Source organism: Plasmodium gaboni, chromosome 13 (assembly GCF_001602025.1).
Source record: "Plasmodium gaboni strain SY75 chromosome 13, whole genome shotgun sequence".
Taxonomy (NCBI): domain Eukaryota; phylum Apicomplexa; class Aconoidasida; order Haemosporida; family Plasmodiidae; genus Plasmodium; species Plasmodium gaboni.
The window spans coordinates 1882200-1906553 of NC_031493.1; the positions used below are offsets into that span (position 1 = coordinate 1882200).

Here is a 24354-nt window from a genome sequence, read left to right on the forward strand (position 1 = left end):
ATCTAGATTGATTTATTAAAATATTAGCGTCTGCATTTAATCCTGCTACACCACAAAATATATGTTTATCAATTTTATATATTTTTTCATAATTATTAGCTTTATCAATTAATTTGGATATAAAAACTTTATCAGCTCCTAATATTACTCCATCTTTTGTTATTAATCCAATTGTTATACTTGCATTATTTATGGCTTCCAAAGCATATTCTACTTGGTATAACCTTCCTTCTGGAGAAAAGGTAGTTGTTCTACTATCATATCTTCTAGCCATATTAAAATTAATAAGATAATAAAAATATTATATATATAAATTAAATAAATAAATATATATATATATATATATATATATATATTACTTAATCACACTTGATTAAAGAAATAAATTAAGATTATACATATATATATTGAAAAAACATATAATCAAAAAGGGTAATATATATATATATATATATATTTATTTATGAAAATATTATTATGGAAAATAATATATAAAAGAAAAAAAAAAAAAAAAAAACTACAAAATATATTTTCTTATTTCAATAATATATATAAGTTTTATTGAAATATCATTATAATATATAACAAATAATGGCAAAAAAAAAAATGGTTAAATTTTAAGTTGATAACAAAAATGAAAATATATTGATAAATATAAAACAATATTTGACTAATATTATTAATACATACATATATGTATTATATATAATATAATAATATATTAATGAATAGTAATAAAAAAATATATACATATATAAATATTTATATTATGGGATATTATTTTTATTCAAATAAGCACTAAAATAAATGTATATATATATATAAGTTTATTATATATTAATGGATTAGGAAAAAATATTATTTAGTAAAGAAAAAAAAAATAATTATAAATAATATTATATATATAAATATACATAATATATATATATATATATATATATATATATTTATCCTTTTTTTTTTTATGTATATATTAATTTTTCTTTTTCATATTAACGATATGAATGAATACATCTATTATAATTAATATATAATAATTTCAGAAAAAAGCTTCTTTTTTTTTTCTTTATCTTTTTGTTTATACTTTATATAAATATTTAAAATTTCTTATTTTGGGGTGTAAGAAATTGTTAAAATGAACAAGTAGTATTAATATGATATTATTATATATATGAAATAATATTACATAAAAAATAAGATACAAAAAACGAATAAACAAAATTTATTGTATTCTTTAATTGTAAATTTATATGCTATAAAAATATATAATAATATATATATAATTATATATATTTATTTATTTATTCATAAAATAATATAATATTTTATATATTAAAGGATTGAGTTTGTTTATATTTATACACAATTGTATATTTATTTTGTATATTATATTTTAACGAAAATATTTCTATAATTTATTTTTTCATATTATATATTTCTTTCCTTATTTATTTTTTTTTTAAACAAAGATCGTGTTATAATAACATTATATATTATAGTTCTCATCGATAGGTATGATTTTATTGTAATCATCATTGCGTATAATATTTTTATATTATTTGTATATAATATATATATAAGTATTATTAATTTTTTTTTTTCTATTTTATTCTTGTTATTATTTTACTTTTTATTCATTTGTATTACATCACAGAGATATTTTTATATTTTCATAATTATGTTACTAATATATGTAATAATGGCATACATGGTTGTATAATAAATAAAAATTTAATTTATGTATATAAATTTTTTTCAATATATATGTATGATAATATATATATATATATATATATATATATATATAACACTTTTTTTTTTTTTTTTTTTTAAATCATAGGTTTTCGAAATAGGAATAAATATATATTAAAAAAGAGAAAAAAAAAAAAAAAATAATAATAAAAATAATAATAATATAGGAACATGTCTTATGATAGAGCTATAACAGTTTTTAGTCCTGATGGACATTTGCTACAAGTAGAACATGCCTTAGAAGCAGTTAAAAAGGGAGGCTGTGCTGTAGCTATAAAAAGTTCAAATTTCGCTGTTTTAGCAGTTGAAAAAAAGAATATACCTAAATTACAAAACCCCAAAACTACTGAAAAATTGATTAAATTAGATGATCATAATTGTTTGGCCTTTGCTGGTTTAAATGCTGATGCAAGAGTATTAGTCAATAAGGTAAAATTAATGACCGTATACATAAAAAAATATGTATCTTATGTTAATAATACGATATGATATATTGGAATACATTTTGAGTTATAAATATTATATATATATATATATATATATTTATTTATTTATTTTATTATTTACTTTTATAGACTCGATTAGAATGCCAGAGATATTATTTAAATATGGATGAACCGGCACCCGTGGATTATATTGCAAAATATGTTGCAAAAGTTCAACAGAAATTTACACATAGAGGTGGTGTAAGACCATTTGGTATAGCCACACTAATAGCTGGTTTTAAAAACAATAAAGAAATATGTATTTATCAAACCGAACCAAGTGGTATTTATGCAGCTTGGAAAGCTCAAGCTATTGGAAAAAATGCAAAGATTGTACAAGAGTTTTTAGAAAAAAACTATCAAGAAAATATGGAACAGAAAGATTGTATCTTTTTAGCTTTAAAAGCTATATTTGAGGTAAAAATATATGAGTACATCAACACGACTAATCACATTTTTTATATTTATTATATGTATATATATATATATATATATTATTTTGTAGGTTGTTGAATTAAGTAGTAAAAATGTAGAAGTTGCATTACTCACAGAGAAGGATTTAACTTTTATCGACGAACAAGAAATAAATTCAATGGTTAGTTTGGATTATATATATATATATATATATATATATTGACATATTCTATAATATACATATATTTTTTTTTTATTTTTAGGTGGAATTAATTGATCAAGAAAGAACAAAGAATAACGAACAAAATGAGTAATTTCTCTTCTTTTTTTTTTTTTTTTTATGTTTTGTTAATTTTCATTTTCTTTTTTAGATGATAAAGAAACTAAAATTTCAAATATTTTGTATTGAATAAAAAAAGAATAACAAACATATGTTTATAGAAGAATATATAACTTTGTTTTCATTTCATTTCATATAATTTTTTTTTTTTTTTTTTTTCATTAAATAATTATGTACATATAATATATATATAGAAATACATAATATAATTATATATTCTCTAACTTTTTAAATTTCAAATTAAAAACAATAAAAAAATATAATATTATATAAAAAAACATTAATTGTTTAAACATTTGTTATGTTTATTGTAATAATGAATTTAAAAATTTATAAAATCATATATTAAAATATATTTTTTCTTTTTTTTTTTTATTAATATATATTTCTAGTTCAGATGATAATTTAATATTTAGAATATTCTGTATAGGTAGAAATCCTTTTAATAAATTATATCCTATAGTTAAATTCACATGAATAATATGTCTTATTACATAATCAGATATATCTTCAATATTTAATGTAATTTGTTTTGTTTGTAATTCCATATTATCTAATTCATTTTGTATGAGTAGTTCATAATTTTTCATTTCTTCTTCCATTTGCTTATAACTTAGTTCATATTTCATATGTTCCTTAATTCTGAATTCATTTATTTCATCTTCAATTTTTTCATTCATATGCTTCATTAAATCATCTCTATTTTTATATGCTTTTTCAATAAGTAGATTTGCCTCCTTTTCACCACTTACTAATAGATTAATGAAATAATTATTGTTGGGAATAATGTTGTCATCATCGTTGTCTTTATTTCTTCTTATTGTAGGGTTTTCCTTTTTTATGATTAAAGAAATCGTTTTGGGGCACATATCTTTTTTATTATTATCATTCGTATGATATGTTTTATTCGGAAGCGTATTACTTTTTATATTATCATATCGAAAGACAGAACAAGAAAAAAATTTTTTTTTTTTTTTTTTTCTTTTTTTTTTATTATTATTATTATGGACCCTATAAAAGTATTTCCAATTTCTTATGTTCGATAATTTTTTTTTTAATTCAAATTTATGTATAGATCTACTGGATAATGGACTATAACCTTGAGTACTTTTTATGTTACCTAGGTTTTTATAGGAATGATATTTTTTATTATTTGTATATATTGTTTTTAATTTATCACTAGAATCTTTTAAATAGCAACATTTTTTATAACAACTAAGGTTTGATTTGTTTTCTTTACATTTCATGTAATAGCATGGTGAATAATTTGTATTTTCTTGTTTGTTCCTATATATATATTTGTTTCCCCATTTTTGTTGTATAAGTGATTTATTTTTAATTATTATTTGTCCTTTTTTATATGTGCCATAAGGATTATTATAATTATTAAAGGAATATGTTTTTATAAGACCACTTTTATTTAATTTATGAGAACAATTTTTTTCATTACAATTTATATTCAGTTGTTGAATATTATAATTTATATTATTATTTGCACTATAAATATTATTGTTTATAATATTTTGTATCATATATTTACCAAAAGAATTATTATTATTCATATTTTTTTTGGAAGACGTACTTATATTTGTTCTATACATATTATCAACTTGTGTTGTTTTACCATACATATTTTTATATATATGATAATATTTATTTCCATTTTTTTTTATTTTATTTAAATAACTGATACAACTATTTGTTCGAATTTGCTTTATATCATTTGCCTCATTATTAAATGACTTATTAACATTTATGTAACACATGTTATTATTTTTAAATTGTATTTGTTTATTATGAGAAATTTTTTTTTCATTATTTGAATTATTTATATTGTATAAAAAGAATGTATTATTCTTACTATTTAAATGATTACGTTTATTATTAGTATAATATTCCACCTTCTTTTTCATCTCATAATTTAAGGAGTTATTTATATTATATTTATTACATAATCCTGTATCTTTCTTAACATTTAATTGCTTTCCTTTTAAAGGGATACTTTTAATTACATATAAATGTTTATCTCTTTCTTCTTCTATTATTTTAATATTAGTGCTTTTTTTTTTATCATACATATATTGATTTTGAACATATATCAACCTGTGCATTTTTCTTTTCTCTTTTTTTTTTTTTTTATAAATAAGTAATTTACGTAATTTTAATCATATTTAAGTAGTGTTATTAATATATAAATGTTTTTTCTTATGAAGAAAAATATAATATGGTTGGTCATGAAATCATTTATATTAATAGATCTCTATATAAGAATTCTTTTATATTATTATTAAAATTTTAAAAAATACAGTCATTTGTCTACAACTTATATTGGTATATAAACGAAATATTTTATTACAACATTTTACATATATATATATATACATAGATATGATTTTTTTTTTTTTCTTTGTAGACGTATAGTGTATGTATATATTTTGTCCATATTAATATAACATATTGATTATAACTAAAAAATACTTTGTTTGTTTATATGATCATGGTTTTAAATTAAAAAAAAAATTTATAACATAAAAAAAAAAAAAAATAATATAATATAAACCAATATACAAATGGTATATATATATATATATATATATATTTATTTATTTATTGAATTATGAACAAATATGTTTCATTTCGTAATATGTTTTTAATTATTGATATGATTAATATTTAAATCATTTGCTACACTTGTGTTATCATTAGAAGATAACCTTTTCTTTAAATTGGAAATAAATTCCTTTTGTGAATTGATAACTTCTTCATGTTTTTTAATTTTATCATCTTGTAACTTTATATAATCAATACATACATAATACATATTCAACATATTATTAAGGAATATATTATTTTGATATTCAAGTCTTTTTATATGGTCTAATAATAATTGTTTATCATCATTTACAAAATTTTTATATTCATGAGTATTATTTGAAATATTTATATTCTCTTCACATTTATTACTTTTTTCATTATTATTTATAATATCATTGGTTTTATTATTTATGTTTTCATTTATATCATTACTATAAATATCAAAGTATATATCTTTTATAGAGGAATCCAAATAATCATCTTTTTCACAAGGTTCATAAAAATATATATCGTTATTGTAATTATTATTATTATGGTATAATTCTTGTGTGTTATTATTAATTGTAGGTTGATGATTGTATAAGCTATTATTTTGAATATATAATATATCATTTTTCATATCTGTTTTGTCTTCAATTTTATAAGATTTATCATTTATTATATTACACTCTCTTTTTTCCACATTATCAAAGTCATATTTATAATACTCATTAGTCACATTTTTATTCTCAGGAGGGTAATAATAATTTGTATTCCTTGATATATTTATATTTGAATATGTATGATAGTTTTTTTTTAATTTATAACCTTTATAATTAATATTTCTATTATTATGGTTATTATACATATTATTATTATAGTTATAATATATATTATTATTATTATTATTATAGGTATTATACATATCATTATTATTATTATAGGTATTATACATATTATTATTATTATAGGTATTATATATATTATTATTATTATTATAGGTATTATACATATTATTATTATTATTATTATTATTAATATTATTGCTCCAATTGTTGTTCAGGTTTTCCAGTTTTAAATAATAATTATTATTATGGATGTTATTTTTATCATTCATATTTTTGATTTTATACTTTTCCTAAATGTACAAATTTTAATATAACTTATGACTTTATTTTTTATATTATTGATAGTTTCATATATGTTGAAATTTTATTTTTTCTATGATATAATATGATGGTTTCATAGAAGTAAAAAAAAATATATATATATTATATATATATATACATATAAAATTATCAGATAAATATATATATATATATATATATATATATATTACAGAAAAGGGGGAAAGGCTATACAAATAAATAACATGATATATTAAAAAAAAAAATAATATGAAATTATATAATCTTTATATACATATATAATAAGATTATATAGAAGGTATAATATTTTTAAAATAATTCTTAATTTAAAAAATAACATCTATAATATAAATAATATATATATACTACTATATATAAATAACTATGTGATAAAAAAAGGTTACAATGGAAAAAATTAATCAAAATTTATTAAACATATAACTATAAATGAACTATCCATATCAATATATTTTTACTTTTTTTAAAAAGAAAAAAAACAGAATTTTTTTTTTTTTTTTCATTCTATATTTTAAGCAAAAATATTATGTATGCCTAAATTATATTATGCACACTTATATTTAAATATTTAAAGTAAAGATTATTCAATTGTTCTATTTTTTTAATTTTTTTTTTTTTTTTTTTTTTTACTTTATATATTCATACCATAACAATACACACTTTTTTCAATTATTAATCATTATATATATTTGTTATTTATAACTTGAAGAACAATAAAATAAGGGTTAAATAATAAATAAAATATATATATATATATATGTATATATAATGATGTTACTAGGCTTTAAAAAATAATTAGAGATAACAAAAAAAAAAAAAAAAAATAAAGCACTATTTGTTAAATGGAAAATTATAAAATATAAATATAATATTAATTAATATCGGAAAAATAATTTTTTTTTTTTTAATTTCCATAAAATATGTTTTCACTCAAAAAACATTTAAAATTACGAAAATAAATGAATAAATAAATAAACATATATAAATATATATACCTATATATATATATATATATATATATATATATATTGTTTCTTTTCCCATTTTAACAATTGGCGTCCAATTTAGGAGATGAAATGACTCTTCTTCGTTGAGTAAAAACATATAAACAAAAAAATAAAAAAATAAGAAAAGAAGTAGAGAAGACTCCAGATGTTTTTGCTAGGATTGAAATAAAACTAAGATATTTTGCATGATTATATGGAAACAAAAATAAATGGAAATTATTTTTTAACAAAAGAAAGATATAATTAATACTACGTGATAACATATTTATAGTACAATTATGTGAACAAAAGTATACACTTTTAATAAAATTTTGTACTGGGCTTGTACATATGGCTGTTGAAAAAATGATAATAAATTCGACAAGTACTTGTATTAAAGGATTACTATTACCTTTGTTGATATTAAAATTATGTATAAATTTAATTTTTTCATTTATAGCCATATTTATACAATCATTATTATATCCATCTAAAAAATTATTATTTACATATCTAACAATTATACAATATAAATCTTGAAATAAGCCACTAATTGTTCTTTTCCCATTTTGTGTTATATCATTTTTTAAAGCACCTGCACCACTGTATATTAAACTAATAGCATTAGCGTTATTAATCCATATTCTTCTATATGATATTTCATCATACTTATTATTGAAGAAATAAAAAGGGAAATTATCATGTTGCTGTAATTTTATATCTATACTTTTTAATTGTAAATATAGAACATATTTTGATAGAAAACTCTGAAAAACATTAGTCCTATCTAAACAATCTATACAATTAACACGGAACACTCCATTTTGATAACTATAAATTTGTACGTCTTTCCATAAATTAAACTGAAAATTATTATAATTTAATACATCATAATCATTCATTAGATTTTTATCATTTCCAATTGGTATGCTAAATGAAAAATACGAAAATTTATTTAAATCATTTACTACTTTTTCTAACATATGATTCAAATTTTCAAGATTTAATTTTTTAAATTCACTATGGAAATCAAACCAAGTAAAATTATGTTCTACATTACATTCACTTAAACAATTTTCAAAACATTCTCCTAAATATTTTTCTCCAAACTTTTTATTTATTAAATTTGTAATAGATATTTTTCCATAATTAGTTTGTAATTTTTTCATATGTAAATTTAATATACGTTTATTTTCATTCATATTTGGACATACATGTATTGCTGGTCTTATACTTAAGGTTGGTTGTTGTTTCCACAATACTGGTATGGAACCTCTAACTATTATATAACTAAAAATATTTATCCTTTCCTTATTTTTAAAAACTACTATTTGTTCAGTTTCCACAAAATTTGCTACATCTCCATTTTCATTACTACCTCTACACCAAAACCTAACACCACTTCTGTTTTTACATTTTCTAGATATCAAATATAAACAAATTTTTTTGTTATCCTCTACCTCTAAGATATTTGTATTTATGTATCCATGAATTAAAAATACAACAAAACCAAATGCATCTACATTTCTAAATGTATCTAATATTTTCCAATTCCATGTATATTCATCATTAATTTCGTTAAACTGAACTTTATTCACATTATTATTATTATTATTATTATTATCATTATCATTATTATTACTATTATTATTATTTCTGTTTGAATATATATTCAATTTCTTTGATGCAGTTTCTGAAATTTTTGAGTAAATATTTTTTTTTTTATCCATGTCATTTCTCTTGTCCTGTTCATTCATATATTGATTTTGCAGTGATATTGTTAAATTGTAGTAGTAAGAGAAATAAAACGGGCCTTTATTAAAAGCATGCAGAAAATATGTTATAATTTTCAATACATCCTCTTTTAATGTACAGTTTTTGAATTTATGAATATATGTTTCATTATAATAGAATCTGTTATGTTTGTAAACACAATTTCCTAATAAGAAATTTGTTGATTGAAATAAGTTATCAAAATAATTTTTTGTCTCTATTTTATTTTTGTTACAAAAAAATTTCTTGTTCTCATCTTTTTTAATATTATTTAATGAAGTTAGATTTCCATTACTTCCTAAATAACATATTTCATACTCATATAATTCATTTGCACTCTTATTTATTTGTTCATAATTTAGTTGTACAAACGATATTCTTTTTATTCTATATATAGATCTATTAAATATATTACATACCACTTCAGCCTCTGATACAATTACCAAGAAATTAATATCTTCTGCTTTTATTATACCTAAACATCCATAAAACCAAAATTTATTTTTATTATCATTTTCGATGGTAGTGTTTTTATTATCTATATACTCTTGCTCTTTTGTTATATTTATATTTTCTGAATAATTGATTTTTAATATATTCTTTACATTATTTTCAATATTTACTATACACAAATATTTCCCTTGTGATTCTAAATAATATTTTTTTAAAGGAATTTTAGCGTAGTTCATCATTTTGGATTCGGATCTTTTTATAGAATTATGTTTTATACGAAAGGATAACAAAAAGATAGTTTAAAATTTTTTTTTTTTTTTTTTTTCTTATTTAATGCTTTATTTCTGTACCTTTTTAGATATCTTATTTTTTTTATAATTATTTTTTTTTTTATTATATAAACAAATTTTAAATATATATATATATATATATATAAATATCTTTAATTAAGAAAATATATACATAACATATTTGTAGAAAAAAGGAAAGCAAAATGAAAGAAAAAAAGAAAATCAAAATAATAAATATATATTTTATAAAAGTAATATTATTTTATTTAATATATATATATATATATATATATATAATAATATATTTTTTTTATTATTGTGTGCATTCCTGCGTAATAGTAAAATATATATATAATATAGTATTTTGAATATATCTTTTTCATATTTTTTTTAGGTATTTTATTTTTTTTTTGTTTTAGAGAAATAATATACTTAAAAATAAATTATGCACAAAAGTATATGTCTATTTAATTATTTATTTTTTTTTGTTGTACTTTTCAAAATGTTGCAAATGTAAAATAGAGTTTATATCTATTAATAATATAACATAAAAAAATATACTGTAAAAATTTGATAATTTTATATTAATCACAGTAAAAATAACATAATCATATTTTTTATTATTTTATAATTATATTACTATAATTTTATATTTTATATGTCCTAAACTGTTAATATATATATATATATAACTGTTCATAGAATATATGTTGTAATGAAATATAAATTTTAATTAGACTAATATATTTTTTTAAATTTATTTATAAAATAAAGAAAAAAGGAAGAAATAAAAACCTATTAACATAACTTTATTAATTTATTAATGAAAATATTTAAAACAAATAAACATAAAAAAAAAAAAAAAAAAATATATAATAAAATAATAAATTATCTATATAAATAATATATATATTTTAATTTTTATAGTGGAGTGCTTATGCACATACAATAAAAGATTATTGGAACATAAAATTTAAACAGATACAAAATGATAAAATTTTTTTTGTTCATACAAAATTCATATAATATAAAAATAAAAAAAAATTAAAATTTTTTTCTAAATTTAAATGGCTTCGATTTAGAATATTTATTTCTTGATTTATTGTTTCTTTTTTTCTCTATTCTCTTTTTAGCCTTTTTATCTTTTTTTAGTCTTTTATCTACATATTTAACCATCGTTTTGCCTTTTTTGTTCTTTTTCTTTTTTGTCATTTTGGATCCTTTTCCAGTACAAACGACATAAGATTTATCTCTTTTTTTATCTAAAAAATAAAAATATATAAAAAATTATAAGGGCAAAAATAAATAAAAATATATATATATATATATATATACACATTTCATAAAAATAATTAAAAAATAAATATGTATATTATTTTTACCTGATTTATTTTTCTTCAATAAATTGGTTATAGCCTTTTGTTTAAGGAATGGATCATCTTCATTTTTTTCAATTTTTCCAATTTTCGCTTCAAGTTTTTTCATTTTTGTTATTTCTCTTTTTTTATTTCTCATTTTTGCCTCAATAACTTTTTTAATAGGCATTTTTGTTATTTTATTAATTTTTCCTTTATATTGATCTAATATTTTCTTATCAATCGGAATAACAGGTCTTCTGTATTTTTTTTCTTCTTCCAAGAACCAATCAGGTAAATTAGCTTCATCTTCCATATATGAATATCTATTAAATGAATCATCTATAAGATCCATTCTACTTTTTTTATGAATCAACTTTTCTCCTATACATTTAATAAAAGCTAGTTCATCTTCATCCTTAACTAAATTAGAAAAATAATTATTAAGGTTTTGTGCATTTTCATCTGTTTTTACTATAGAGAAGGAAGAATTTTTCATTTTTACTTCATTATTTCCATATTTTTCTTTTAATTTTTTTTTTTTTTCTTTTTTGGCTAGTTTGTCCGGTAAAGGTATTTTCGGTAAATTATTTTCATCCATTTCTTTTATGCTTTCATTATCATCATTAGAAATTGAGCTATCATTATCTGAATCATCCTTCTTTCGTACATTCTTTTGATTTCTAATAACACTTTCATATTCTGCATTCATATCGTCTTCATCTAATTGACTAAATATATTGGAAAATATATTTTGATCAAAGAAATGCTTAACATTTGATTTTTCTTCTTCATTTTTAACACTCCTTCTTAAACGAATAATTTTATCAACCATGCTTTTGATATGTTTATTTTCTTTGAATATATCTTGAGCAGTTTCTAAAGAATCAACATCGTTATCATTGTTCAAATTTTTATTATCGTATTGGTCATCATCACGTTTATCTTTTTGTTGTTTTTTTTTTTCTTCATTATCATAGTCATAGTCATCCTCATCGTCATCCTCATCGTCATCTTCATCGTCATCCTCATCGTCATCTTCATCCTCATCATCGTCATCATCGCTTAAATATTCCTTAAGTTTTTTTTCCATCAACAGTTGCTCATTTTTTAATTCCATCATTCTTTGTATTTTCATAAGTTCTTCATTCTTAAAGTCCATGGCTCTTTTCCTTCTGGTCAATTTTTCATTACTTTTTTCTTCGTTTAATTTTTTTTCTTTCATTTTTTGTTTTTCATAATCTAAATCTACCAAATATTCTAATTTGTCTAAATTTGAGTTTTTTAGCTGTAATATATGTTCAACGTTTTCTGTTTCACTTGACGTATCTTCATAATTTTCCATTTCTAGATCATCCTTCTGGGTATTATTTAAAATTTTTAGATGATCTTCAAATTTTTGTTTATTAAGCAATTTAAGTATATCCTTATTAAAATGTATTTCATTTTCATCATAATCTAATTGATGACCTTTATTACTTTTCTTTTTTTTTTCAAGTTCTTTTTTTAATTTTTTTTCTTTTTTTTTTTGTTCTTTTTTATTTTTTTTTTCAATATATGCAGAAAATTCATCTATTTCATCAACTTGATCTTTTTCATCTTTTTCTGTAGCTTCATCTGAAGTATTATCTAATTCATTCTCTGATAAATTTTTATCAACAATTGTATTCATATCATCTATTTGTGAGGAGTCTTTCATATCGGAAAATTCTTGCATAGTTTGCTCCTCATCATGATTATCACTATCTAAATTTTTTTTTTTTTTTGCAGTTTCATTTTGAACGCTCTTTTTAATTTTATATCTCCATTTGATTAAATGATATAAATCAGACTTACCTAATACTTTTAAATCATTACAAAGCAGAAATATTTCTTTTGTTGTACATTCATTATTATGTATACATTCATATATAGTTTTAATCATAGGATCTGTAGAATTCTTGTAATTTTTATCAAATGTAAATTTATTATTTTTTATTAATAAATCAACATAATTATCACTTTTTATGAAGGTACATATATCTGTAGCTCTATAATCATCACCAATATCATAACCTTGTCTATTTTTTTTTTTCTTTTCTTTTAAAATAGTAGAAAGTCCTTTTTTCTTTTTTTTGTCAATTTTTTCTCCAGCCTTTTTATCATCATTACTTTCATCATCACTAAAATCATTTTCATTATTATCCAAATAAGATTCTTGTGGTATTTCCAATATGCTTACTTTATTTGAATCCTTCTTAAATTGTTCACTAAAAATATACGTATAGTCAAATAATTTTTTATCTACCTTTTTACCTAAAAAATTAAGACCAACTAAATAAATTTCAGAAGATATTTCTCTACTACTTCTTGGTTTCATATGTTTCACATCACCAAATAATTTTTCTAAAACCCAAATTAAAGATATGTACTCTTCATTTCGAAAAACCTTTGTAATAAATATACCTTTCTTCTTTAAGAAAATATAAGCTATTTTAATACTATTAAGAACTAACACATTTTGATTAAAACTATCATAAGAATATGTTGTACCTACATTTGGAGCACCATCATTTAATATAACATCTGCCTTATCCATTTTTATGATATTCTTTATTTTCTTAATACAATCACTTGTTGTAATATCACTCTTTATTGTTATAACGTTATCATCTATTTTTCTAATAGGTACTAAATCCACACCAATGATAGTACTTTGTTTACTCATGTTTTTATATGCTACTTGTAACCACCCACCAGGAGCAGCACATAAATCAATCAATATATTTGCATTTTTGAAAATGTTAAACCTTTGAGCTATTTGAATTAACTTAAAAGCGGATCTAGCACGGTATCCTGCTGTTTTGGCTAGCTTGTAATATTTATCAATTCTCTCCTTACCGACTTTTTTTTTCTTCCCCATATTTTTAAAATTAAATAAAAATATATATATATATATATAGAAATATATATGGATTATAAAATATTATATCCGTTCAAATATTATTTTCTTGATTGTATAAAATCAATTTGTGATATATATATATAATATTTTGTTAAACCTCTCAATGTTTTATTTTTTTTATTCTACTTTATAATGATTAGGTAAACATATAAAAATAATAAGAGCCATATATATATATATTTTTTAAATACCTTCACGAGCAATTATAATTTAATAATATAGAATATATAAAAATATAACGTTACATTGAAAAATAAATTTATTTAATTTATAAAAATAAAGGTAATTATAATGCTATATTTTAATTTGTAATATTAAAATTTATTTATTTATTTGTGTTATATTAAATAATCATATTCACTTTCAAATATATTTTAATTATAAAATACAAAAAAAAAAAAAATTCAAAAATTAGTTTTTTATGTATAAAAAGCATTCTATAAAAATAAAATATTCAAATAATCAATATATTATATATATAATAATATATTATATATATATATATATATATATATATATAACAATATATGTTTTATAATATAATTTTACCTATACTATAAAATTTTCTTCATTAAAAAAAAAAAAAAAAAAATGGGGAAAAAAAGAAATTTAAATATAATAATAATATAATATATTATATATATATATATATATATATATATATATATATATTTTTAACGTATATATTTATATAGAGTGAATATTTTAAAAGTAATACTTAATATAAGTATGGGATGTTATATACAAATATATATAATATATTGAACTGTATTATTATATATAAAGCAAATATCATATATATTTATTATATTAAAAGAAAAATATTTTCTTTTGCTTTATTTTTATATATTAATATATGAATTATTTATCATTATGCATATAAATTTTTAAATATTATTACATTTTCTCGTTTTCTATAAACATATATATATATATATATATATATATATAATTTATTTGTATGTAACAAAGATTGTATTTTTATGAAACAAATTAATTGCCACGTAAAACTCCATTATTTTAAAACGAATATAAACAAAGCCCAAAATAAGTAGAGCCCTAATATTCTATATATTTTTTTCAATTAAAAATGTAAATTAGAGTAACTTTTATTTTACATCCAATTATGTATAATATTGTTTCCTTTAAAATTAATATAAAATATTTTTAAAATGTAATATAGGGAGTTATAAATAAAAGATTTATTTTTTTTAGTGAATTATATATATATATATATATTATACATATATATGGTGATAATAATATAAAGTGTAAAATAGTTTAAAAGAGAAAAAAAAAAAAAAATTATAAAATAAAATTAATATAATAAATTAAACTAAAAATTTAAATAAATAAATCAACATATATATATATATATATATATATATATTGTCTTAAAAAACTTTTACAAATAAGTGTAACAAAAGTAATTCGCTATTTTATCTTATATAGGTATATAATTTTATAAAAAAATGCATCAAAAAAAAAAAAAAACAATTTTTTTTTTTTTTTTTACATTTTATTATTCTTGATGCATGAAACAAAAACAATTAAAAAAAATAAACAAGTAATAATCATAAAATTTAATAATTTATTCTACGAAAATAATTATGTTAGTTGAATATCTCCAATGGATACAATAGCCACAATTAAACCATATAAACCTATAAATTAAACAAATCAAAATAATATATATATATATATATATATATATATTTATTTATTTATTTATATTTATTATTTTTTTTTTAATTATATTTTTTCTTTTATTAAATATAACAAACCTATAACACTTGCACAAATTTCAATCATTAACATTCGGACAAAGAGATCAGAACTATGTGCATCTCCAATAGCACATGAACTTCCTGTTATTCCAACAGAAACTCTGAAAAAAAAAAAAAAAAAGAAAAATGTACAACACATAATTTATACAAAAGAAATAATTTTTTAGTAGGTTATAACACATTAATAAATAATAATTAAATAATATAAATTTTATTTCTCTTTATTTTTTTCTTTATATTAATTTTTTCAATTACCCTGAAACGAGGTTAGATAATCCTGCAGTGAGACCACTAGCAAATAATGCCCATCCTCCTCTTATTGTGTTCATAATTAAAGGATCTGTTTTATTTGTTAATACTAATGGAGGGTGTACTTCTGTAGATAACCCGCTAAATTTTATTTGTAAAAACACTGCCGTAATAACACCATACATACCTACATAAAATAAAAGAAATATTATATGTATATCATATGTTTGGTAATATATACATATATGTATATTTGTTACATATTTATTTTGTATAATTTTTATACAATATTATATATATTTACCTAATGCTTCACAGAAAATAATTGATATTAAATTTTTTGAAATAATACGTGGTGACTTAACCGAAGCTCCAACAATACTTGTACCACATATAAATATACCCCTATAAAAAGAAAAATATATATATATATATATATATGAACATATTTATACATGTATGACTTTATAATAATCTATATTATATATATATATATATATTGGTAGAGAGACCACATCATCATCATATTAAATAAAATCCCAGTTTAAATGTTACATTTCAAAAATTTATTATTTTTTTTTTATTTATTTATTTTACCATGCTGCACCCATAATAGAAAGAAATAACGAAAGGGCTATGCCTAACATTGCCCAGTTATATGGCGATATGGATCGCACTATTTCAAACCACGAATTATACATAGTTAATAGTTAATTTATTATATTAAATTTATATTATTTTTTTATAACATTAAATCATATACAAATATGATATAGTGTATATGTTATATATTACTATATGCGGTTTATATAATGGATATGAAATAAAAATGTTTTTATTTTTTCTTTCTCTCAATATATATTATATGTATAATGTTCAATTTTGTCTTAAATTATTATATATTTGGCTTCGTCCTATATATATATATATATATATATATATATATATAATATATATGTTATGACAATAAAAAAAAAGAAGAAATGATATTATATTAACTTCTCTAATATTGAATTATAATATTTTAAAGTTATCCTTAATATGTCATTTTTCATCTGTTGAATTATGTATGTTATATATATATATATATATATATATATGATTAACATAAACTAATTTTTAATATCTCTTCATAAAATAAATGGTATTATTAATTTATTTTAAAAGAAAATTAATTTACTTATATATATTAAAATATATAAAAAGTGCGATGTTCATTTTATATTAAATATTATATGTTTTATATTCTGAACGTTGTATTTATATAAAATTGATGGTGTATAATATATAAATAAATATTTTGTTCTTAAGTTTGGTATATTTTTATTTCTTCCTTTATTATTTTTTATAATACTTTTGTGTCTATTACTATGATTATATATATAGGTATTTGTTAATTCTCTTCTCTTTTTTTATTTGCCTTAAGGAATATATAGAAAATTATTATATTTCTTGGTGAATTCTCTCAATACAAAAATTAAAGGTCAGAAATTATATGTTACATAAAATAGTTTATATGTACAAATTTATACATATATATATATATATATTTATTTATTTACAAGGTTATCTTTTATTTAAAAAATATAATTGATATTTTATATAATATATTATATTTAAAATATTACACGTTATCAAAAAAAATGTAATATATTATTATATACAAATATATTAAACATTATTAATGTTTTATAATTCTCCTCTTTTTAATTATTGTCATTTCCTTCTCTTTTAAACAATCACTCTAAAGAAATATAAATAAATATTATATTTATATATATAATATAATTATGATATATTTTATGCTTTCCCACTTTATTATTTTTACTTCATTTGTTTATTTAATCTTCATAATTTTATAAAATTATCATATTAGGGATTTTATTATAATATATATATATATATATATATTTGTTCTTTTCCAGTATTTTTGTTTTTACTTTTTGTTTTTCATTTATTATTCACTTTTTTCATTTAATTGAATAGCTTCGAAAAAACATATATATAATTTTATTTCACAAAAACATGCAGTTTAAAATTGCCAATAAAAAAAAATGAAGGAAAAAAAAATATAATGAAAATTATATCAAAGCGGCAACAGTTAAAAAAATATAAAAAGAAATATAAATAAATAAATATATATAATATATAATATTGTATATATACTTTAAATATTATACTATAAATATATAATACATTTTTCGTAAACTAAAACGTAATAAATGGTATTATATATTTTTTAAAAGTATTAAAAAAAAAATTCATATATATATAAAATATTTACATATAATATATTATATTATATATAATATATAATTATATTATAATAGTTATATATGTGCTGATGAATTAAAAAAAATATATATATATATACATATATATTGTATATTTATATAATTTTAACGAACGTTATATTAGGGCAAAATTTGTAATTATTATCAAAAAAAGAATCAAAACAAAAAAAAAAAAAAAAAAAAAATATTGTATAAATGAAATAATATCATTTCTATAATGGAAATATAATGTAAATTGATTTTACTTTTTATATTAAAAATATATATATATATTTTTTTTTTTTTTTTTTGTATAGAATTTATTTTTTTCTTTCTTATATGTATAATATAATATATATATATATATATATATATTATATATATATATATATACATATATAGTAGTTATAAATGTAAAAATAGAAAAAAAGAAATTTTTAATTATATATATATATATATATATATATATAAAAGCATTATGTCAAATTTATGATAAATTTTTTTTTTTGTTTTTATTTAATTTTGTATAAAGCAAAATTTTAAAGAAGGTATATATTTTATTTTAAGTAGTGTAAAGAAATTACGTGATGAAAGAAAAGTATAAATGAAATAAAGGGAAAGAGGAAGGTTTAAAACGTTTTTTAAAATATTTATAAAATAATTATATGATTTCATTTAAAAAAAAGTAAAGTAAAAGATATATATATGGAAAGAATATATGAATAAGACCTTAACATTAGAAAATATAGTTATATATTAAAATTTTTTTTAATCCTATATTATGTAAAATATACGAAAAGGGTTAAATATAACAACTAATTAGTTTTAAAAGGTGTTTCTTATAGAGAAACATTTATATATTATAAATATATGTGAGTATATGTATTACTTGTGAATATCTCATGGAGATATTTGAGAAGATTTATTAGCAATAATAATTGTGCTAATGTCTAATATATATATATTATATTTATATATTTTAATTTTATTCTTATTTTATGGAACAATCATATTGTATGCCACTTAAACACCATATATTAAAGTGCATTTTTATAAAAATAAGAAAAAGAAAAAGTATAACATAAATTTGATAACATAAAAAAATCGCAACTTACACAAAATGTATCTTTTTTGAGATATTAATAGTACTTTATTTAAAATAATATATATCTATATATATATTAATGTTCAAATTGGTTTTAAAATAGTTGTTTTTTTATGTACCTTTTTTTCTTTTTTAACATAAATTATATGTATATAATATATTATATATATATATTTTTTAGTAAACAGATTTATTAAATGAGTGAAGATAAGCTTTAAACATTATCATTTTTTTATTTCCTTCTATTTCTCTTACTCAATATATATATATATGGTAAAAATAAAATTACTATATAATTATGTATATTATAAAATTAAATGTAATAATTTTAATTATATATATATATATATATATATATATTATATAATAATAATGATTATATTATTTTCTACATAATTGTTACATTTTCCATAAAAATATAAATGTCAATTTTTTTCCACTATTTTGTTTTAATAAAAAATCTCCAAAATATATGAATTATATAATCTTCATTGCTTCATAATTAACCTGACCCTTTTTTCTTTTTCTTTTTTTTTTCTGGTAATTCAGTATATTTTATATACAAATTTTTAAATTTTTATATACTTATTAAATTTAGATATATTATTAAAATAATGAAAAATATGTAAAACGTGTAAATTTTTCCTATGTTTTTCTTTTGCTTTTTCTTTTTTTTTTAAAATATAAATATATGTGGAATATATTATAAATTTTAATATATCTGATATATATGAGCTTTTTTTTTTTTTTTTTTTTTTTTTATTATTAAATTATATTATATATAATAAATCAATATCATATATATTGTTAGAAAGCAAGTATCATTTGTAACATATGATATTTATGATAAAAAAAAGAAAAATTGGCTTAAAATCATTTAATTTATTTTAATTTTATCAAATGGAGAATAATAATAAAAAAAAGAAAAAAAAAAAGAGAAAAATAATTAATGTATAAAATATTTTTCCAATACATATACATATATATCTATATTATTTTATTTATAAGGGTTAATAAATAAAATAGTGTTGTAAGGATAATATAATATATATTTTTTTAAATAGTATAATATTATATTATATAATATTATATTTTCTATCATGAAGATAAAAATATAAGTTATAATATTTAAAAATTAATTTTATCCATTACATATTTTGGCATTAATATATTTTGATCATAACATATATATATGCATTATTATATCATATACCTGTTACATTATAAATAAATAAAGATATATATATATATATATATATATATGTTCATATATTTCTTTATTTATTATTATTTATTTTAATTTGATTTTATTTTGTCAATTTTAATTCTTGTAAAAAATGAATATATTTGATCATCATATTAAAAATGTAGATAAAGGAAATGTAGTTGCAATATTAGGTGCACAATGGGGTGATGAAGGAAAGGGAAAAATAATTGATATGTTATCAGAATATTCTGATATTACTTGTAGATTTAATGGAGGTGCTAATGCAGGACATACGATATCTGTAAATGATAAGAAATATGCTTTACATTTATTACCATGTGGTGTATTATATGATAATAATATAAGTGTATTAGGAAACGGAATGGTAATACATGTAAAATCATTAATGGAAGAAATTGAATCAGTTGGAGGAAAGTTATTAGATAGATTATATTTATCAAATAAAGCCCATATATTATTTGATATTCATCAAATTATTGATTCAATACAAGAAACAAAAAAATTAAAAGAAGGAAAACAAATAGGTACAACAAAAAGAGGTATTGGACCATGTTATTCTACAAAAGCTTCCAGAATAGGTATAAGATTAGGAACTTTAAAAAATTTTGAAAACTTTAAAAATATGTACAATAAATTAATAGACCACTTAATGGAATTATATAATATAACAGAATATGACAAAGAAAAAGAACTCAACTTATTTTATAATTACCACTTAACATTAAAAGATAGAATAGTAGATGTTATTTCCTTTATGAATACAAATTTAGAAAATAACAAAAAAGTATTAATTGAAGGTGCTAATGCAGCTATGTTAGATATTGATTTTGGAACATATCCATATGTAACTAGTAGCTGTACAACGGTTGGTGGTGTTTTTTCAGGACTTGGAATTCATCATAAAAAATTGAATTTAGTTGTAGGTGTAGTTAAAAGTTATTTAACCAGAGTTGGTTGTGGCCCTTTCTTAACTGAATTGAATAATGACATTGGTCAGTATTTAAGAGAAAAAGGTCATGAATATGGAACAACTACCAAGAGACCAAGAAGATGTGGATGGCTAGACATACCAATGTTATTATATGTTAAGTGTATTAATAGTATTGATATGATAAACTTAACAAAATTGGATGTTTTATCTGGATTAGAGGAAATATTATTATGCGTCAATTTTAAAAATAAAAAAACAGGTATTAAATATAACATCTGTATATTTTAAATGTGTAATATGTAAATATTATCTTTTAATTTTTCAAATATATTATATATACATTTATATATTTTTTTTATATTATTTTATTTTTTAGGAGAATTGCTTGAAAAGGGTTGCTACCCTGTTGAAGAAGAAATATCAGAAGAATATGAACCAGTTTATGAAAAATTCAATGGATGGAAAGAAGACATATCTACTTGTAATGAATTTGATGAATTACCAGAAAATGCAAAGAAATATATTTTAGCTATAGAAAAGTATGTACAAACTCCAGTAGTTTGGATTGGTGTAGGTCCTAATAGAAAAAATATGATTATTAAAAAGAATTTTAACTTTAACTAAAATATATAAAAAAAATAAAAAAAATAAAAAAAAAAAAAAAAAAAAAAAAAAAATATATACATTTATATATTGAAATAGTAATTTTATTAAAAAAAAAATAAAAAAATACGACCACATATATATAAATCTATATTTTATTTTATTTTTTTATTTTTTTTTTTTAATACAAAATGAGGTATATCATTAGTACAGTAATGTAAATCGTTTTATAAATTATATGTCCTTTGGTATTTTTACCCTCATTTTTATGTAATTCTTATATATATATATATATATTTATATATTTGTGTTTTTTTTTTTAAGTATTTTTAATTAAAAAAAAATTAATGAAGATAAACAGTAATATAATAAATATATTACAAAAAAAAAAAATAAATAAATAATAATTAAATATAATAAAATAAAATAATTATGGCAAATTTTTATAAAAGCAAAATTCAAACAAAATTTTGCTTTTTATATATTTTTTTTTAAATATAATTATATTATCGAATAACTGTGAATGGCTATAGAATTTTTATAAGATATATATTAGGTTATTTACACAAATTCATATTATCATAATATATTTAAAATTTATATAATTTTTTCTAATATTTCATTAATTTCATTTTTTAAGAATCCTTTAAATTCTTGTTTAAATTGTAAAAAGATATATATTAGGTTATTTACACAAATTCATATTATCATAATATATTTAAAATTTATATAATTTTTTCTAATATTTCATTAATTTCATTTTTTAAGAATCCTTTAAATTCTTGTTTAAATTGTAAAAAGTCAAAAGTCATCTTGGTATTTAAAAAGGAAAAATCAAATGGATAAATATAATTTTTAGTTATAATATCTGCATTATCTTTGCATTCAAAAATATAATCACAAAAAGATCTGAAGGAATATATTCCTTCTTTACTAAATATTTGTTCAATCATTTTATTCGAATCACATCTTTTTATTTGATCTTTATCTTTTATATAAAGTCTTTTTTCCATAAGATTATAAAAATTATATTTTTTAATATATCCATAGCAAATATATGGTTTTATAACATAAAGCTTTTTCATGTTTTCTTCTGTGTTTATTAGTATTATTCCATCATACTTATTAATAAGCTTCAATTCCTATAGAATAAAATAAAATATATAAATATATAATGAAGAAAATATCTCAACACATATCTATATATATATATATATAATTATTCATTTGCCCATAGTTACCTTTAATAACAATTTTGAATCGTTGTGCAGACAATTAATATCATTTCTTATTATAAAAACACATTGTCTTTCCGTATCAAAATTTTCATTTTCTAATTCTTTTTTCAAGTTGATGTATTCATTTTTTTGCCCTATCAATTTTTTTTCATACTCTTTTTTTTTATAAAGTGTATCAAATTTCTTTTTACGTTTCTAAAGAAACATTAAATTTTCTTTTATCTTTTCGTATTTTTTCCTCCTTAAAATCTATTTTCTTAATTCTTCTAAATTTTACATGTTTCACTTTGTTATATTCTTTTTTTTTTATTGGTTCTTTCTTTGATTTCTTTTTATTCATTTTGTTTTATTTTATATTGTATTAAATAATATTATAAAATAACATTTATTAATTACTGGGGGTTAAAA

General features: G+C 18.0%; 9 protein-coding genes across 9 annotated transcripts; 2 read left to right on the forward strand and 7 right to left on the reverse strand.

Annotated features, from left to right (window-relative positions):
* PGSY75_1353800 (putative proteasome subunit alpha type-4) lies at positions 1-274 on the reverse strand (the record flags this gene model as incomplete). The annotated part of the gene is made up of 1 exon (XM_018787569.1): positions 1-274. A coding segment is annotated over one exon (274 nt), but the record flags the coding sequence as incomplete, so codon positions are not given.
* A 1649-nt stretch (positions 275-1923) lies between these two features.
* Positions 1924-2965, forward strand: PGSY75_1353900 (putative proteasome subunit alpha type-7; the record flags this gene model as incomplete). The annotated part of the gene is made up of 4 exons (XM_018787570.1): positions 1924-2181; positions 2328-2654; positions 2743-2832; positions 2915-2965. 4 exons carry the CDS (start codon positions 1924-1926, stop codon positions 2963-2965), a joined length of 726 nt encoding a protein of 241 aa, XP_018640312.1.
* Positions 2966-3329: 364 nt separating this feature from the next.
* PGSY75_1354000 (hypothetical protein) lies at positions 3330-5102 on the reverse strand (the record flags this gene model as incomplete). Its single annotated transcript, XM_018787571.1, has 1 exon — positions 3330-5102. One exon carries the CDS (start codon positions 5100-5102, stop codon positions 3330-3332), a length of 1773 nt encoding a protein of 590 aa, XP_018640313.1.
* A 539-nt stretch (positions 5103-5641) lies between these two features.
* PGSY75_1354100 (hypothetical protein) lies at positions 5642-6682 on the reverse strand (the record flags this gene model as incomplete). The annotated part of the gene is made up of 1 exon (XM_018787572.1): positions 5642-6682. One exon carries the CDS (start codon positions 6680-6682, stop codon positions 5642-5644), a length of 1041 nt encoding a protein of 346 aa, XP_018640314.1.
* A 1094-nt stretch (positions 6683-7776) lies between these two features.
* On the reverse strand, positions 7777-10182 carry PGSY75_1354200 (putative inositol-polyphosphate 5-phosphatase; the record flags this gene model as incomplete). Its single annotated transcript, XM_018787573.1, has 1 exon — positions 7777-10182. The coding sequence occupies one exon, from the start codon at positions 10180-10182 to the stop codon at positions 7777-7779; it is 2406 nt and encodes an 801-aa protein (XP_018640315.1).
* Positions 10183-11277: 1095 nt separating this feature from the next.
* PGSY75_1354300 (putative large subunit rRNA methyltransferase) lies at positions 11278-14490 on the reverse strand (the record flags this gene model as incomplete). Its single annotated transcript, XM_018787574.1, has 2 exons — positions 11278-11495; positions 11616-14490. 2 exons carry the CDS (start codon positions 14488-14490, stop codon positions 11278-11280), a joined length of 3093 nt encoding a protein of 1030 aa, XP_018640316.1.
* A 1650-nt stretch (positions 14491-16140) lies between these two features.
* Positions 16141-17269, reverse strand: PGSY75_1354400 (putative V-type proton ATPase 21 kDa proteolipid subunit; the record flags this gene model as incomplete). The annotated part of the gene is made up of 5 exons (XM_018787575.1): positions 16141-16196; positions 16317-16420; positions 16575-16755; positions 16873-16973; positions 17166-17269. The coding sequence occupies 5 exons, from the start codon at positions 17267-17269 to the stop codon at positions 16141-16143; spliced, it is 546 nt and encodes a 181-aa protein (XP_018640317.1).
* Positions 17270-21283: 4014 nt separating this feature from the next.
* Positions 21284-22729, forward strand: PGSY75_1354500 (adenylosuccinate synthetase; the record flags this gene model as incomplete). Its single annotated transcript, XM_018787576.1, has 2 exons — positions 21284-22364; positions 22482-22729. The coding sequence occupies 2 exons, from the start codon at positions 21284-21286 to the stop codon at positions 22727-22729; spliced, it is 1329 nt and encodes a 442-aa protein (XP_018640318.1).
* A 704-nt stretch (positions 22730-23433) lies between these two features.
* Positions 23434-24286, reverse strand: PGSY75_1354600 (putative 60S ribosomal protein L7-2; the record flags this gene model as incomplete). Its single annotated transcript, XM_018787577.1, is given in 3 exon segments — positions 23434-23850; positions 23950-24141; positions 24152-24286. 3 exon segments carry the CDS (start codon positions 24284-24286, stop codon positions 23434-23436), a joined length of 744 nt encoding a protein of 247 aa, XP_018640319.1.
* Between the last annotated feature and the right edge of the window lie 68 nt (positions 24287-24354).